Consider the following 18,931-nt stretch of genomic DNA (forward strand, 5'->3'; position numbering starts at 1 on the left):
GTTTTAACGTGTAAAACATACACCTGTTGACCAGGGAACACTTGACGAAGGGATGGACTTGAAAACAAAGGCAGGTGCGGACACAGCTCACTAACTTCATTTCTTATTTAACTGGTTTATGGATGGACACCTTTACTCACTCACAGCAACTGCGTTTGACAAAACAGTATACACTGTGCACAACGACATGCACTTGCATGGATTTCCTTCTTTAGGAATAATTTGTGAAAAATATCTTTAAAATGTATTAAGAAATATATATATATACACTGCAATATTATCATGAAATAATAGCGACATTTAGCTTAAATTTAAAACAGCCACTGCAAATTTCAAGATATTTAATCAAAGAATCAAGCTTTTAATGCTTCACATTTCATTTACTTTGGAGTGCAAAATAAAACTACTCATATTATTAATGTTTTCTCAACAACTGCTTGCTAAATGGATGAACCATTTGGAAAATGATATGAAATATCGTAGAATCTTTCACAATCAAGCTTGCTTGGTATAGCTTTGCTCAATCTATCTTTTTTAGGTGAAGAACAGTCCCATGCCTCTGGTAAGTGTGATAGGTTATATATCATATATACTATTACAGCTTTATGTTAATGCACAAGGAGATTCTGCATAGGGTGGGCTTGATACCGGCACATCAGTATCTATCATCGGATTTCCTTCTTTATGAATAATTTGTGAAAAATATTTTAAAAATGTATTAAGAAATATATATACACTGCAATATTATCATGAAATGATAGCGACATTTAGCTTAAATTTAAAACAGCCACTGCAAATTTCAAGATATTTAATCAAAGAATCAAGCTTTTAATACTTCACATTTCATTTACTTTGGAGTGCAGGTTTATGTTAATGTGGAAGGGGATTCAGAATATGCTTGGGTGAAACTATCATTTCAATAATAAGGTATTGCTCACAACGAATAAAGTCTTGAACGACAATGGTTTTCGCACGTATTATGGCTCAAGTGGATGATATCCGAAATTGTATAGGGGCTAAAAATAGGTTTATGGTAATGGTAAATTGAATTTGAAACAGATACACATAGATAAGCGGTGATATGTACTTTTATGTACTTTTGTGTGTAATCTGGCAGATTCTCCGGCACATGTTCACCCTGCTGCCGTTGCTGTCCCTGTTGGCCTTGGTGTCATCTTTGTCGTCATTGTTGCTGTGGTTATCAAGAGGAAAGACTTTCCAGCGGCTGGAAACCATGGTGTGTTAAGAGCTAAGCACTTAACAGGTTGACTTAGTCCGTGGTATCATTCGAACAACCGTTATCTGGCCATGATGTTAGTGTCGTCTTAGTTACATTACCCGTGGTTGGAATATCTCCAGTTGACTAATGTGTATCTTGTATCGGACTAATGCAGGCATCTGATATCTGATAAACATTCTAAAGTATTCTGAAATATTTACTGGTGTGTGAGTCAGTCAGTCAGTCAGTCGGTCAGTGAGTGAGTGAGTCAGTATTACAGCCATATCGAGACTTTATCATATCCTAAGACATGAGCAATAAATTTAAGTCACAAAACAAACTGTTAACGATGGACGTTGGCGAATGTACTCAACGTTCAACGTTTGCCAACGAGCACGAGGATATATATTCTGCGATTAAAAAACGTTGTATGAAAAATATTTTGAATGAAAATGGATACTAACATACCCGTCAGTTTTAAAACGTTTAAATGATACATTGTTCGCTCTTCATTATTTACAGTGGAATCAAGGAGTGAACCACCGGAACTAGAGAAACTGGACGTTGAAATCAAGTCACCAGGTAGGTTCTCGTTTCGTTCGGAAGGTCTTCGCCTAAAGTAGAATTTAATGGCTTCTGCTCAGCACATCTATCGTGACGATGGATTTCCATTTGACAGTACTCTTGACAATGTTACACGGCTAATAGAATCATCTGATATTCTATGTAGGGGTAAAACATTACTGAGAAGTCCTACTGATCAGTAGTGTTGAAGTACTTACGGGTCTTTTCAGTTTTAAGAACGTTGGAAAATACAAGTGTGAAAGGTGCGAACATTTTGTTAAAGCATGATTCGAGCATAATTCATGCTAATGATAAATTCTGGTGCTAAGGAAAATCAGGTGTTTTTCATTTTGTTTCAAAATTGTTGCAAAGTGTAATATCTTGCATTATTTTTTTCTGTACTGCTTGCAGTGGAAAATGGAATGGGATCCCAAATCCTGATGAAGGATACAGAAGCTTAACCAGGTACTTATTCGCTTCTTTCAGATGTATTTTGTATCTGTGTTCACCAGTATCAGATATGTGAATCTTAGAGTGAAATCATGAAAGAACCTGTGGTGATGTTATTTTTAGCTTTGGTACTCATTGGTATTCTTTCAGCGTAAAATTAAGCTTGAGAAGGTTTTACATTACAACACTACCCACTACTTGGGTATGCAGACTTACGTCCCTTTAGCATATCAAAGCACCCGTGATTGTAGTTTTGAATTGAGGTTACAGCATACTTGTCTTCGTGGGTTCCAACAAAGTGATAAACGTTTTAGGAAGAATAGTGGTTAAACCATTCCCTCGTCACCTCGGAGACCCAGGTTTGACTGCCCACGTGGGTTACAATCTGTGAAGCCGATTTCTAGTGTCCACCGCTGTGATATTAAAATATTGCTAAAAGCGGCGTAAAACCTCAGCCTCTCACTCACTTTCCCCCACGCAGTTGATACCGTCATGCTATCAATGAAATACTGTCCAAAGTGACTTTAAATTCCACTCTCTCTCTTGTCTGTGATATGTAACGTACGTGACATTGAAAATGATATCAGTGATTCACCTGCCTCCAGATGGTTGGATATGATGTTAGTGTTTCAAATTTAGTGTTTATGCAACCGCCTGTCTTTAGTGTCACAGATTATTACACTTTTGTTCATTGTTCAGTTTATTATTATCTCGATGTGGTTCACTTTCATTATTAAAGTTTTGTTTGTCTGTATATTTAACGCCGCACACAGTTATATTCCATTTTGTGGCGACGGTCTGAAATTAAAGCATCTGGATCAGACAGTCCAATCATCAACAGTGCGAGCATCGATTAATTTAACTGGGAACCAGTGACACTTGTTAACCAAGTCAGCGAGCATGGCCACTCGATCCCGTTAGTCGCCTCTTACGTCAAGCATGGGTTAAGGTTTTGTTTCTATGTTTAACGCCGCACAGAGCAATATCCAAGTTTTGGCGGCGGTCTGTAAACAATCGAATCTAGATCAGACAATCCAGTGATCAACAGCACGAGCATCGATTTATGTAACTGGGAACCGATGACATGTGTCAACCCAACGAGCCTGGCCATTCGATCGTAGTCACCTGTTACGATAAGCGTGCGTTAAAGTTTTGTTAACATCCTGTGTTTAGACTTGGAAGTGACATTACATATAGTGAATAATCTTCCTGTTTTCTTACAGACCTACAGCAGTGAACGGGTGGGCCACATTCGGACAAGTTATGACTGGTGCTAACGTGGATAGCAACACTTGTTTCGACAGATCATACATACTGATCTTTTTCTGGCAATTTCAAATTCTTTGTCTTTGAATCACAATCCCAAAGATGTGATACAAGATGTTCACTAAAACCTGTTGGTAACTAACCTATTGCACCAGTGGCACCTTACCAGAACTTTAATGTAGACCCACACACTCCCCCCAAACCCCACCACCAAACCACACCCCACCCCACACCCCAAACCCCACACCCCACACCCCACACCCCACACCCCACACCCCACACCCCACACCCCACACCCATCTTATAACAACCTTTTGATGCAGATCTTTACTCAGTTGAAGTGATTATACCATATTAAGGATATATGTATCAGTGTGTATCATTATTAGGATAATAATTATAGTTCACGTTTTCAGAGCGTCTAAGAGTGTTTTTAAGATCTCTAATGTTTGGTTGAGCGAGAATGGATTCCGTCAAACTGAATCTAATGGTAGTCGGTCGCTCATGGTGTTGCTGTCAGCTTTGTTTTGTCTTCTTTGCTGTTGATATCTGTCGGCGAGACGGTAGATTTAACCAGTTGACACATCAGTTACAATCATACTGATCAAAATATTTCTGTTTGAGTGCGAAGTGCTGCCATTGACCTGCCCGAATGTCATGTAACATCAGGTCATAATATGAAATTTCATATACATTTCCGAACAGTTGATTGGCTGTAAATTATGTACTCAGCACTTACGGTGAATCATGATGGTGTTGCATGTTAAGTTCACTTTGAAGGTCATTTGGTAACCCATGTCGTAAAACTGAACTCACTCACTGACACACTGACTATTTTCAGGAATACCAATAATAGACTTCCGCTTCTGTTTTGCAAAACCAACACGATCTGAGTTTGCATTAATGATGGCTTAAAACTAGACAAATCTTTCATAACAAACATATTCGTACATTTGTATTTGGCTGCACCAGGGAAACCTGTAATTTCTTATTAACTCAATAATATTGTCTTCATTGGACTATAGTATTTGTGTGTTTCTTACATGATAATCTATAGGTATGGGGTCCCCAATTTTCAACCTAAGACTTTAATCGCCATGTTGATTGCTTATATTGAAACCTCTATCAAACATGTATAAGAACTTGCTTGGTCTGATGGCCATAATTCAAACATGATGTATAATAAGACATCAATCAATAATTATTATGAAATTATTACAATTTACATTGTCGCTTTTTCGTATTGACGCATTTTGCTTACAGTGTGTGCTTGCATTATATTTCATCCGCGACAAATTGAAAACGCAGTTTTGTTAAGAAATGGAAAACCTGAATAGAGACAGTTAAAATGACCCGTGGAATTTTCGTTCGCATGTTTTGTAGACAAAAAATGACTGGGTGATGATATATGACATTATATTTAATAATGAAAGGCGTTTAATAGTATGATTGTCATATAGTTGCGTTGCTTGCCAAACATTTAACAAAAACATTACTGTTGAGAGGAACATAAAAACTGCGTTTTCAAAATCTTTTTGCATCATTTATTTAATTATGGTGTACGATGTTTTTACAACTGCTTGGTAGAAATGATAAACATGTATGTTAGTGTTGCAGTGGCTACGGTTGTCTTTTTGTTTTCCTAACAAGATGGCTGTTCGTGAAACGAGTGGAGACCAAAAAAAATTAATGTCAGGAAAGTAAAGTTCCGTAGCCAGTTTAGGGTGGAATATTAATGTTACAGACGAAGGGTATCAATTTGCAGCGGTACTGGTCAGAATATATCAAACGAATCAGTATAAGGTATCCAATTTCGTGGCCAGTGTTTTGTGTTTTAACCCCAAACAGAAAAAAGACAACGGACATCGGAATTTCCAAGATTTAAGTGAGACTCTAAACATCGAAAACACTTTCACTTTATAACTGGTATGAGTTCGTGCTATTGTTGAAGGATTGAAGCCACTTGAAATGAGTCATGAACAATCATAAAGATACAATATTAATGTAACTGAATCAGGCTTTGCTTTGTTTTCCTTTTCCGCGTTCTTTTCATTTTTCATTCAAGGGGTGTGTCGTCAGCTATGCTTTGAAAGAGCTTGTAGTAAAATATTTTGAAATAAAGGCGATTTTGCTCACAAGCGTACTATGTTAAGATTCAAATTCCGTGCCCACGCTCGGTTTGTTGTGGCTGTGATAAGAGCAAAGGTATTGTTACACTTCCCATCTCATTTAGTACGAAAAACAATAACACTGGATTGGAACTTCTGTACTTGTTACCACAGCACGTAATTCTGTGATTCTGTGTAGAGGGAGAGGGTGGAAGGTGGAAGGTGGCACACAACATTTCACAGCTATGATTTACGCAACACAGGGAAAAACATTTTACTTTGTTATTTCACACAGTGTTGTGTTTCTCTGTGTATGAAAAAGGAGGATGGGGAAACGTTAATAAATGTTTTCTCACATTAGGCTACACTCGATACTGTGGTCCTGTATAGAGGGGACCGAAAGATGTCTCCTCTGGTGGTATTGTATGAAGTACTATCATCACCCCTATTTCGGGATTCGTATCGTATAGCAGCTGTAGTACACACATTTTTGGCAGTATGTCGTCATGACTAAAACTGTAGTATCGGGATATATCGTATCGCAGGTTGCATGCCTGTACGATGTACCAGCACTACTAATTATGTTGAAGTAAAACGTTACAGCTACCTTTGCTTCATTCTGAATCGAAGTACAAGTATCCAGTAAATATATGACATGCCAAAAGTATAACACTATATTTACTCAGAAGAAAATCTTTCTGAAACAGAACATGCAAAAACTACAAACGAAAGAATATATGAGAATAATGAGTACTTGTTGAAAACTGGACTGTGACAGTTTCAACATTTGGTCTACATCCCTTTCCGTGGACGGTCTTATTTACAGCACGAAATATAAAAACCACCAGCTATGTTGTAAAAGAAAGAAAGGGCAGAGGAAAATTCATATATTCTCTAACCATCAAAACATACCACACTCGAGTACAAGTTAAGTCATATTCCAGCTATATGACAGCGGTCTGTGAGTCAAAGAGGAATAGGAATACTATTCCTTTCATGTTCATGCATTACTAAAAATACTGTAAATCCGTTATAAACAATAGTTGTGATACTCAATGAAGTTTTTCACGAACTCAGAATCAGAAATACTGATATAGAAAGGTAGGTTTTTAAAAGCATTTGTGTTGCTAGTATACATCCTTGATGCACAGCCATGCGTGGTGTTGGCGTGACACGTGTACTGTCCCGACACAGATACATCTATCTACAGCTGGCATATAAAACACAAACTCCCTGTGTCCTGTAATCACCACCTGTCTGAATGTGTTCCACCAGGTTACAGTGCAGGCAGGGTTACAGGCAGTTACATCTCATTTTCAGTGGGTCACCTTCTGATACATCCTGCCTGCCGCTTAACAGCACCGTGTCTGGTTCATCTGAAAAGAATTGTAATATATTTTCTCTATCAGAACACGTGCATTATATATGTATCCGATATATATGTAACTGTGATATCGTTGTCTTCCAAAGGTTAGAATGCTCGCCCCGAGGAACGTTGCTGGTCATGCGGAAAACTTGCCATTGCCATTGTTTTTCCCATAGTGATAATGAAGTGGTTCAGTGAAATAAAATGACTGGATAGGGTATGATTTCATTTGAAAGGATCCAAGATTCTATTCCTCGGGTTACTTTCTCATGAGAGACTCCAACTCACTCAATCAGTCAATCATTGTGTCTCAGAAACAAGCTTTTAATGTGAATTGTCTGTTTGGTACACTAATCATGCTCAGATTATCTTTACACACAGGCAGTGCAAGAAGTTGAGCCTCATGAGTCACGTATCCGCTAAACGTGCTTAAGTTGTAGACTCCGGCTTCCTGTACGTCAACACTGTGGAATGTGAGACTGATCATGACTAGCTTCCTCCCCTCCTGGAATGTATTGACAGTCAGCTGAACCCTCGTCCCGTTCACTGTGTGTGTATTGACAGTCAGCTGAATCCTCGCCCCGTTCACTGTGTGTGTATTGACAGTCTCTTGAATTCTGGTCTCGCTCACTGTGTGTGTATTGACAGTCAGCTGAATCCTCGTCCCATACCCTCTGTATGTGTTGATACTTGCAGGCGGAAGCCTATTTTCATTCATAATGAACAGGACAGTGGAATCATTTTGTTTGGGCTTCCCTTAATGGTATATGGTAGAATATACCTTAAAACCCGTGTCTGACTGACTCATACTCCAAGGTGTTGACACTTTGTCCGACACCAGTGTTGGTATAAGAAGCCTGCACGTATTACAAACACAACTATACTATACCGTTGATTAAAGGTAAATGCAGAAGAAGATCTACCAAACATCCACAGCTTTTTACGTAAAATGTGGCATCATTATCCTTTCATAAGATGCACAACTGATATTTAACCCATGGCTAAGAAGTGAGTGAGTGAATTAAGATTTTAAGTCACATCGGCAATATTTCACCTATATCGTGACTATAAACAAGTTACAATTGCAGAATAAACCATGGTAAATTATAACACCTGTCGGCATAGGACAGTAAAAAATAACTAGAATATCATATATATAATTGTCAAACTAATATGAAAATCTAAAATATACTAACCATGAAAGACAAACGTCAAACAACTACAGTAATGATTGTTCCACATTGTCTCTCTGCGCGTCGCTCCACAAGCGATGTCACGCAGCACTTAGAGAATAATACAAACATTGTCCTAATCATTCTCACATGTGAAATGTCACTTTTTGTCATGTTAGTCTTGATTTTTTAAAATGCCACAATTTTGCCTTTAATATGATTTAGTCATTCAGCTATTCCATTAGTTTCAGTAAATCCAGATATGTGCGTGTAACTGAGGTGTGGATATGTTCCTTTCCATTGTTTCATTGCACAATATTGATACGGTACTTTTTTCAGTTTGTTTTATGTCAGTTTTGATATTCTATGGTAATTCTTTGATTGTATATTTTCATGTGGTACAGGTTTGTGCAACAATATTATGTCTGTCATATGAAATGTCTTTACATCGTATCTTAGACTTATAAATACGAACTTCCGTCATTGTGGCAAATGCATATTATCCCATCGCCACTAACCCCCCTGTATCTTCTGGGCCGATAGTTGAAGGGTTGTACTTTACTATAAATCATTAGCTTAAGGCACATTTGTCGAATTCTGATTGATCAGCAGCCAAATCATTAGACACCAAATCATTATTACGTAGGTGAATTTGTCACGGTATACGAACCGTGCATCCCGTCAAATCTGTGTTTACAGGAGTTGTACAAATGACGTAGACGTCAGATGGAATGGAAAAGTTCACAGAAAATAAAATCTCTATATATGTAAATTGTCGTTTATCAAAACCTCAAATTCAATCATAGTAATGCTACACTGAACCATCCCGAGTTATTTCCCTTTATGCGCAATCAGGATAAACCATGGTGAAACGTTTTGCGTCTCACTCTGCCGCAGACTGAATGCTGATTTATAAGGATAAGTTGAATAAAAGATCTTGACAGTAATAAATTCGCCACACGGTGTTTCGAAAGAGTTACGGGACTGTAAGACCCTTGGTAATTGAAATACGGAATTTTCAAAACACCTTGTAACCAATGATCTTTCACAGTGTTCACATTCGGTAGTTCGTGGTTGTTGTTTTCCGCTGAACAGCCATATTGTCAAAAGGAATATCGTATGTACTGAATGGGTTGAAAATATTCAGTGGAAAAAAAATCACGGATAAACTACCTTTACAGATTTGGAAAGAACATTAACAAAAGCAGAAAAGATTGAAATCGCATTCCCGTGTACGTCACCGTATAAGGTAGTTGAAAACAACGTCCACATACGTGTTGCCATAAAGAAACATGTGCAGTTAGTCACACATACTCATACAACACACTGGAGACTACATTTAATACTCGGAGTTTTAACAGGACAATAAAAACAACATTTACAAATTTGTCTCTGAAACGAAACTGTAAAACACAAACTTCACGAATGTATCACGATAGTAAAACAGTAAAGCACAAGATTCACAAACAACTTCGGTAAATTGTTTGAGTGGCATTCTAGAAGCTGGGAAGCTGGGACGAACTTTATGAATAATTTCGAAAGGGCGATGTTTTGGATACAGATTCTTGTACCGTTGTCAAGCAGTTTATACAACTGGCTGAGCATAGGGGTAAGGCATAAAAGCCGGAGATGTACAAATGGAAGTAGTTTAACAAGGTGGAGATGTTTAGACAGCTGATTGGGCTTTGTAGGCCAGTGTCAAGCAACTGGCATCATCGCCTAATTCATCATCTAATTGTGTTAATTATCTTATTTTCATGTTGTCTTTGTTACTTTCAGTATATATACTTGACACCACTGCATTTTACAGTCCTCCTCGACAACGGTACACGAATCTGTATCACAACGTGGCACTCCTGTAATGAAGCAGCTGTTATCCAGTGCGTCAATTTCATGCCACTGTAACGAAACTGTGAAGCAGAAGAATCACGGATATGTTATGACAGTAAAATACAACATTCACAACTATGTCACTGTAACAAAACCGTAAACAATCAATATTCACGCACGTACGGCTGCAACAAAGTATTACAACACAACATTCACATCTATATCGCTGTAACAAAATCGTAAAAAAATATTCACGCACATACTACTGTAGAAAAACATTAAAACCCAACATTCATAGATATGGCAACGCCAAAAAACTGAGAAACACAGTATTTATGCACGTGCAACCACAGCAAATTGATGGTTGGCAACATTCACATGCAACAAAACAGGAAAACAAAACATTCACATGTAACAAAACAGGACAACACTACATCCATATTTCTGTTACTCATTCTGGTACAATATAACTGAATCTGTTACATTTCTCACAGATGAATAAAATCATTTTCCCATTCAAACAATTTCGCACTCATATGGGTAATATATAAATGTAAACATGTTTCCTCTACAGCGAACAGCGAATGAAACTTAACCCAGGAAGTCTAGTCGAACCCAACATATTGTACAGATAAAAAAATAAAAATGCCGCACAGAGGGTTCGAGTGATCCTGGCACGGTCTGGCTGGTAAGGCCCATCATCGGCTCTGGGTCCTTGCCCTAATACACGCAGCCCAGACAGCCAATGGGATTTCTCTCCCAGGAAACACTGCCTAGTCGAACCCACTCAGAACTTTCATCAGAATATGAAGACTCCCCAGCACTGCAACCTTCTGCATTATCCAGAATGTCAGAAGTCATGTGCTCCCGGGGGAGAACCCAGGCGCGAACCTCATTGGAGTCAAGAGATTAGTCGGTACCAAAATACTGGCACCGAGAACAATGGGTAACTTGACGACGGTGTACTCTTGATGCACGTGCGACATTGCAAAGGCTAGGTCCGCATATTTTGCATGCTTTTCCTGAATCTTGCCATTCACGTTGCTGTCAAAAGAAACAGAAAACATTATCATTTTTATAGTAATTAGTTATTGGTGAAAGGTTTCCTCTGCGTGTTGTCGAGAGGACGACGAGAGGTAAGATATATGTGAATGGTGCATCGTAAATTCACAAAACAATGTTGTGCTGAGGAAATGCTACATAGTCATGTCATATTCTGTTCACTATATTGTTATTAGGTGAAAATGCATCCCTGAACCATTAGAGAATTACATCAGATTGTGTATTAGATTTGCAGTTTGCTAATGAGTCATAACGAATAGGCACGACATGCAGACAGAAGGTCAGTAGAGAATGGCGTTTAGCCGTACGTTATGGGAAGAGAACCAGAACACATTCGTCGTGAAAGACATAATAGAAAAAATAACAAGTCAAGGAAAAGCGGTGTCATTCATCCAGTTACGACACATGATGTCCATCCAATCACGACACACATAAGTGCAATGTCAGATACAGGATTAACCAAACAAAACGGTGAGTTGAAACATGAGATCAAGATCAGGCCAGGCTTGAACTGTATAAAAAGACAGGTTTGGCGCTGGTTGAGTGGTGAGCGACTCAACGGTGAGTGGTGAGCGAAGTCAATTTACGCCACTCAGTTGCCCAGTGTATTGTGAGCCTGCCCTGTCTGTTGGTGACGTTGTAGTTAGAGAGATGGACTGAGACAGAGTAAAAGCTGAATGAGTACAAACCTGGTGTTGCGTTTATCTTTGAATGAATGTGTGGCAGTACATGAAGGTAATGTGATTAGTTCCGAGTCACGGTCGTCCGACCCCTCACTCCTTGACCTAGCATCCTGCAACGGACCAAGTGAGTGGAGAGCTACCATCTCCCCCTGGCAATGAGGAACGAGCAGTGTAATCGAGACAGTGTAATCTAGATCTAACCTGCCGTATAATTCTACTCTTGCATATTGAAAAGTTAACACCTGTACTGGGCATAGACGCTATATAAGTAGTCCGCAGTTAATACTGTGCTTATGTCTGTCAAGACGGTAGTCACCTGTCCAACGTACACAAATTATACTGTTTATTCCCAATATAGGATGTCTACCGATTAAAAATAACCCGTGTGAAAACCTCTTTATAATATACTCTATCCTAAACTTTGCGACTCAAAAGCGGTCTCATCACAACCAAATTTTACCTAAATATTGCATCTCCTGGAATGCAAACGATTTGACAACACGGACATCCAACCTACAACTTGTTCAGCTTCACCTGAGCTACTCTATAGATGCACGACACCGTAGGTCAATTGGCACAAGCGGTAGCTCGAGCTAAGTTCACTAAAAGGGGAGTGATAGAATCTTAAACGGCGACCTTGCCCCGGCTGTTGGGACGTGTCAATTCACTGACAAAGGTTCAGATCAGATCACCATAAGAGGGGCCATGTCGGTAGTAAAACTACTGTAAATCCCCATGGTCCTAATTATGGTGATCTGCCTTCAGTTGTTGGTGACCTTTAGCCCCGTTTTTTATATAATGTTGTAATAATTGGATTTAGATTATTCCTTCAGATGTTGGTTAGTTTCAAACAATTTAGCCATGCATTAAAACCATGTACTAAGATTAAAATCAAGGACAATGAAGAATACTGCGAATGAAATGGGATTTACATACCCTCTCTGGGAGACAATATAAGTTGTCTCACTTGTCACGAGAGTACCTCAGACAATGGTCACCGGGGGTCTGGGGAACAACGTATTTATCTTACGGAACAAATCAATGATAATTTTCAACTTTTTGAAGCACGGGTACCGGATCGTACATTTCGGCCAACCTGTGTGGATCAAACAATTCGAATCGTGCTTCTTGCTGCTTTTTCGCATCTTAGTAAGTCGCTGCGATGTCGTTCCCCTTCTTAATATTCACAGTGACTACATTTGAACATTTTGTCAAAATTTATTTATTTGACAGAGAGTCAAATGTTTTCGCAGCCATCCCTAGATTTTGCGGACGATGCAAGAAAAACAGATTTAGAGTTATCTCCCTTCCATCGATTTCCATTCGCAAAACTTCCGTGCATCACGCGTCATTTAATGTTGTTCGAGATAAGAAGAAAACGTAACTACCACGATGTACCGAATGATGTATTGCAATACACCGCGCTTGTACACTGGGTACGTTGAAAATAACAGAAGAGCGCTCGGCCAATCAGACAACGGCATTTATGTGTGGTCAGCAATTTTGTTCAGTGTATATGAAAATATATAACCAGTCTTCGCTGTTCACAAAATGTCATGCTTTAAGTGATCAGTACACAGTGTGTTCTGTAATGACCAGACAGCTCTGGCGAAATTCCGTCGTGATAAACGTGTATGATCACCAAGTTTGATTGTTTGGAGAATGGTGGGGAAGTGACCACTCCAGCATAGGTCATCATTGACCAACCATTCAAATTCATTAAATGAGGGAGAACTGATGCGTCTCAAATCTAGGGCAGAATATGTTCCAGTAGCTAGATGTAGACAGGTGTCTGTGTCCTCATTAAATATACAGAGACTGCTGTCTGATATATATTCCTAAAAATGTTACCTTTATTAGTAATATAGAAACTCCGTCAAAGTGGTCTGTGTCCGCTCATATCGCCCATGGTAATACATTACTTCGGTAGCTGATCGTACAAATTCTGAAGATTAGACTGTTGAATATTAGAGGAAGGAGGTTTATGCAAACTGCATAGAGTCAATGCAATATGCAGAATAAGACGAGTAGCCACAGTTTAGAGATGTCTATTGAGTAGGACAGGCTATGTATGACACAAAATGCAAGCAGCTCCTGTTGCTTTATCTCCTGGAAGAGAACAGGAAAGGTAATCACTGTATCGTCTTTGATTAAAGTTATCGGTATCTCTGAGATATGTCTCTAGAAGACGTATTGCTGACGGGTGGAAACATTGTAACAACAGCTGTATCTCGTTCTAGTTATTTTTGCGTCCTCTACAACTCCATTGCATTATAGTGGGCAATTGAGTCATGGTGCCTCAATCGGAGATCTTTCATTGGAATGCGTGAAGGACAAACTCCTCCGCCGCCTGTCCTGAGAGGACAGTGTGACCTCTGTGTCCAGAGGTCCACATTGGGTCTCTTGATGAATCTGTAACGGTAAGGGGACAGTAGGAGGCTTGTCTCTGTTGATGTTTTCCCTTTTCATCTTCTTAGACTTATCTGAGACTGGTTGTGAAGCTAATGTGTCAAATGTTTTGATTTGAGTTTGTTTGGATTTTTTTCTGTCAGAATTTCCACCTGAGATCCAGACCATGGGAATGTGCCGTAGTTACCTGGTAGGAAGAGGTACCAGCTTTTTACCTTCGAAATATGAAATATTGGTAGTAAATTTGAGGGTTTCTATATTATTTGTCATATAAGAGGCGGCATTTTGATGCGGCTACATGTCATTTAGCACACTTGATGCTATTCGTGCATTCAGTTAGGTCAAAAGCATCACTACAAAGGGAGATCACTATGTAATTGCGGCAGACTTTGGCTCTATGAACAAAGCTTTGACATTTGAAACATCGCCGTTGAGTTGGTACATATTCTTTCACTCAGATGTTAAAACTACCAGCCTTTATGCACTTCGGAAGAACCAACGTGAAAATGTAAAGAAGAATGTGATCAGTTTAACAACTATTCCATCCTCTTTCTATTTTTGAAAATAGTCCTGTGTCTTGTGTTGTTTAAATTCAGTCGCAGCTCTCGCAGCTATTGTTCAGATCTCGGTACATTCTTTCTACCTTGTCAAAAGAGTCAGCAATGTCCATCGTGTTTGCCACAAGCATAGTTGGGACGATAAGTCCTGATCTCTCTACGACAGACTCGAAGGATTCACCGCACACCATCAAATATACCAAAACGTAGACGTCACAGGAAGGGAGGGTTTGCTTGAAGGGGAGATGTGTCTTTGTTGCTGTGTCCACAGTGTTGACTTTTACATCGCACCCTGGATTCCATGATCAGTAGCATCTTTACATATCTTGTTACAACATTTTAATATACTCCTCACAAAAATGGGCAATGAGTATTTTCAGTGTAATAACTTCATCAATCTCGATAGCGATATTTGCTGGCGTGTTACTGAAAGGTAAATATTCAAAGAATACATAACATTTAGCGACTGTGAAAGTGAATTATCTGATAGCATTGATAACATCACCCAATCATTACTGTCCTCAGTAACAACATGGAAAATGTGTGGCATGAATGTTCACATTTCACACAAGCCGTCTGATCGGTTACAACCTACCTGTAATTATTTCTTTGACACAAGAAGCCCGTCCATGGACGATAGTACGCGAGGACGAGTTATTAATGATGTTGTTTAGATCAACAATATCACACATATGGGCTGGCCTGCACCTGATCTTAATACCACTTAACATGCGTTGGACATTATTGGAAGTCGTATACGGTCTCCATGTTCACCCATAGACTCTGGACGGGTGAGTGAATGAGTTAAAGTTTAAAGACACATCGGCAATATTTCAGCCATAACATGGTTAAAACTGGTGCTAAATATGTAATATTCATAATATCTAATACCCTGCAGTAAAAGCACTAGAGTATCAATTGATTAAATTATGATTTAAAACTAGCAAGCAAATATCTTTAGTAGACAGCTATTTGTTTGGACAATACAATATAATAATGGGCTATTTGTCGCCAACAACTGAAGGTAGATCGCCATACTAGGGTCTGTGGGCAGTTACATTACTTTTGCTACCTGCATAGACCCTAGCTGGATTTACATCATCCCTTCAGCAGTTGGCGTTGAGAATGACCCAGACTTGCTGGAAGATAAAGGGTTCCCTTGTTTCAACTGCCCTAAATCTTTTTCATCATTTTCCATGTTCAGGGATCACATCAAAGAACATAACCAGGTTGTATCCACGAAAGAGCTCCCTCTGGACTTCCACCTGTGTAATGTCTGTGGTGTTCATGTTTTAGGGGAGGATAATCTCAGTGCTCACATTAGCCTCCACAAATCTGTGGATTCCCCAAATGATTGCTGTACATCCTTCTTCCGCTGTAAAATCTGTAGCATCACGTTCACAAGCAACAAGTGTGTTTGTTATTCTTTATTTGTTGACATTCTGGATTTCAAGAGACATGTTCAGAAGAAACACCTTGTGGCTCTAACAGAACGAATGAGAACAGAAACCGACACATCTGAAAGTATGATAGTCGATGAGGTTTCTGGGTATACCCAGACACTAATGCATTAAAATATACACAATGACCTTCATATTGATTTGAGAAAAACAGTAAAATATAGGCATGATCTTGTACCCGGAAAAAGAATCAACAGAGAGGAAAGAGCTTCAGTTTCGAGCAGCAACCCAACAGCAACCAAAGGTGAAACTAAAAAGTCTGGCATCACAGAAACAATTCCTGAAACTTCAAGCAGCAATACGACCGCAACCAATGTTGAAACTGGAAAAAGTGGTGAATCAGCAGTCAGTGGTAAAATTGCAATCACTGATACAAGAGCAGACAGGGGCACAGCAGAAACAATTATTCAGGTTTCATGTGGTGACAGAACAGCCACAAGTGAAGAAAGCTAAAAAGAGATTGCCGCAACAGGAAGTGACCATGCCCCAGTGTGAAGCACCTTCGCTGTATGAGTGTGGGATATGTAACAATACATTTAAAAGCCCTGAAGAACTCATTGCTCATGTGAAAACCCACTCTAAGAAGATGCATGAGTTGAACAGCCTCAATGGAGGCAACGTGTCCTTCTCTCTTAAGGTGGCTTTGGAACGTGCAGATGCTCTTCAGGCCAGTCCTACAGACAAATCATATGGTTGTCCTGTATGCATAGAGACCTTTCCACAATCCACCCAACTCCTAGGCCACCTGCAGACACACCAAGCACAGAAACAGGGTAATGTCCATATGTCTGTGGTTCACAATTCAACCAGGCCTTGAGTCTGCGCAAACACATGCACTGTCACATGTGGGAGTCGGGGAAGGCTTTTACGGAGCTGGTGGCCACAGCTGACTCTGTGTAAATGCCAGTCGCAGAGAGTTACCCTTGTGAGAAGTGTGGATTGGTGTTTCGTTCCAAGAATCGGAAGGCTGTCCATGTTCGTTATGTTCATAAGCAAATGGCACCAAATAAGTGTACACTTTGTGAGAAGACGTTTTATTCGCCATCGGAGCTGGAACGACACATGAGGACACACACAGGGGAGAAACCATTTGCATGTGATCAGTGCGGGAAAACCTTCGCTCTTTCTACCACATTAAAGGATCACCTGCGATCCCATACAGGGGAACGGCCATTTAAATGTTCTATATGTTGCAAAGCATATTCATCGTCATCAATACTTGGACGACACAAGCTCAAGCATGTTGGTAAACGAAAGTTTAAGTGTGACATCTGTGGTAAAAGTTTCCTATATTCCAACTCACTCACAGTGCACATGAGGACTCACACAGGTGACTGTCCATTCACCTGTAACATCTGCGGAAAGACGTCTACAGCGTCATGTCACTATCGTGTTCACATGCGAATCCACACTGGGGAGAACCCTTGCAAGTGCACATTCTGTGAAAAACATTTCAACAACTACGGCAGCCATTACCGCCATATTCGTACACATGAGGAGTGGAAGTGCAGTGAGGAGGAAGATGAACAGGAGGACATTCCTGAGGTCTTAGATATCAAGCAGGAGGTCACACCCATCGACTCCGAAGATGAAGGTGATCTTGAGGGGAAGCTTGTTCCATTTATGCTGTCATCGGGTCTGAAAACGACCTTGTTGCAAACACAGGGAGTACCAGATAAAAGCAAAGTTGAAGACGCCAAACAAGAACTGAAACTATCATTATTAGCTCCAAGGCTGATGGATCAGCTGTGGTGTCTGCAGGGACTGGGGCTTCAAGAACAGCAATAGCCAGTGGTTCCAGTCTATGGACAGGTGCTGATGTGAGAACCCCTGCTCAGTTTAAACCCCAAGATACTAAATCAAATGTGTCATATGCTTCAAGTACAGCATTCGCTGATGGATTGAGCCTTGAATACGAGGATGATCAAAAGATTTCTGTTCAGCTGAGCTCACAAGATTCAAATTCTGATGCCCACATGAATCCAGTCAAAGGCAATCTCGGTAGTGTTATGCTTCAGTTATGTGAACTTGTGAAGTCTGCTAAAGCTGGCTCACGAAAGCAACATGTTCAGGCTTCAATAGTTTACGCACAGCCTAGCCAATTGGCCCCTAGTGAAGTGACTCCACCTTGTGTCAATAAGAAGCAAAAGCAGCCAGTGACAAGGACCACCACTTCCCCACGGAAGACGGAAACTGGAGCCATTATGAACAAATCTGGCATCGTAACCCAGCTGCTCTTGTTTCAGACAAACAGTTGATGTGAGGCATACGTGATGGGGAGGAGGGTAATACATGCTACACAGAATATTTTCTGTGCAACGTTGTGATGCTCTTATCCACGCACACTTCGCGTGTCTTCTTCGATTGGCATTCTAGAAGTTGGCTAGATGAAGGATGAGGACTATTTTAATGGACTATTTTAATCTTCATTCTGTAAAGGCGGCGGTTCGACACATATTTCAATGTCACTGTGCTTGACACTGACATTAGAATCTATGTCAAAACGTCACCTATACAGAATAAAGAAGTTGTATGTCCATAAACATAGTCCTCATCCTTCACTTCATCTGTGTTATAGACATGGGCAGTGTATGCAGTTCCTATGAATTACAACTGTGGACGTCTTTAAGGCTGTGGCCATCAGATACTGGAATTGGTGAATATGTGCGTGGATGTATGTGTCTTTAGTGTAGCTGTGTGATATAGTAATTCACAGGCCCACGTTCTTGCAACTTTTGCATTGATATTGTGTGAACACTTCCAATGCCTTATATGAAAACTATTA

The 18,931-nt window shown here is 39.8% G+C and overlaps 1 protein-coding gene across 1 annotated transcript; it reads left to right on the top strand.

Moving 5' to 3' along the window:
• The first annotated feature begins 17,142 nt into the window (after window positions 1–17,142).
• Window positions 17,143–17,934, top strand: LOC137269670 (zinc finger protein 26-like). Its single transcript, XM_067803597.1, has one exon. It carries the CDS (start codon window positions 17,143–17,145, stop codon window positions 17,932–17,934), a length of 792 nt encoding a protein of 263 aa, XP_067659698.1.
• Window positions 17,935–18,931: the final 997 nt, after the last annotated feature.

This window comes from Haliotis asinina, chromosome 1 (genome assembly GCF_037392515.1).
Source record: "Haliotis asinina isolate JCU_RB_2024 chromosome 1, JCU_Hal_asi_v2, whole genome shotgun sequence".
Classification (NCBI taxonomy): Eukaryota; Metazoa; Mollusca; class Gastropoda; order Lepetellida; family Haliotidae; genus Haliotis; species Haliotis asinina.

Excerpts from the sequence above, each read along its gene's own strand:
- LOC137269670 (XM_067803597.1), top strand. The coding sequence starts at position 17,143 with ATGGCACCAAATAAGTGTACACTTTGTGAGAAGACGTTTTATTCGCCA.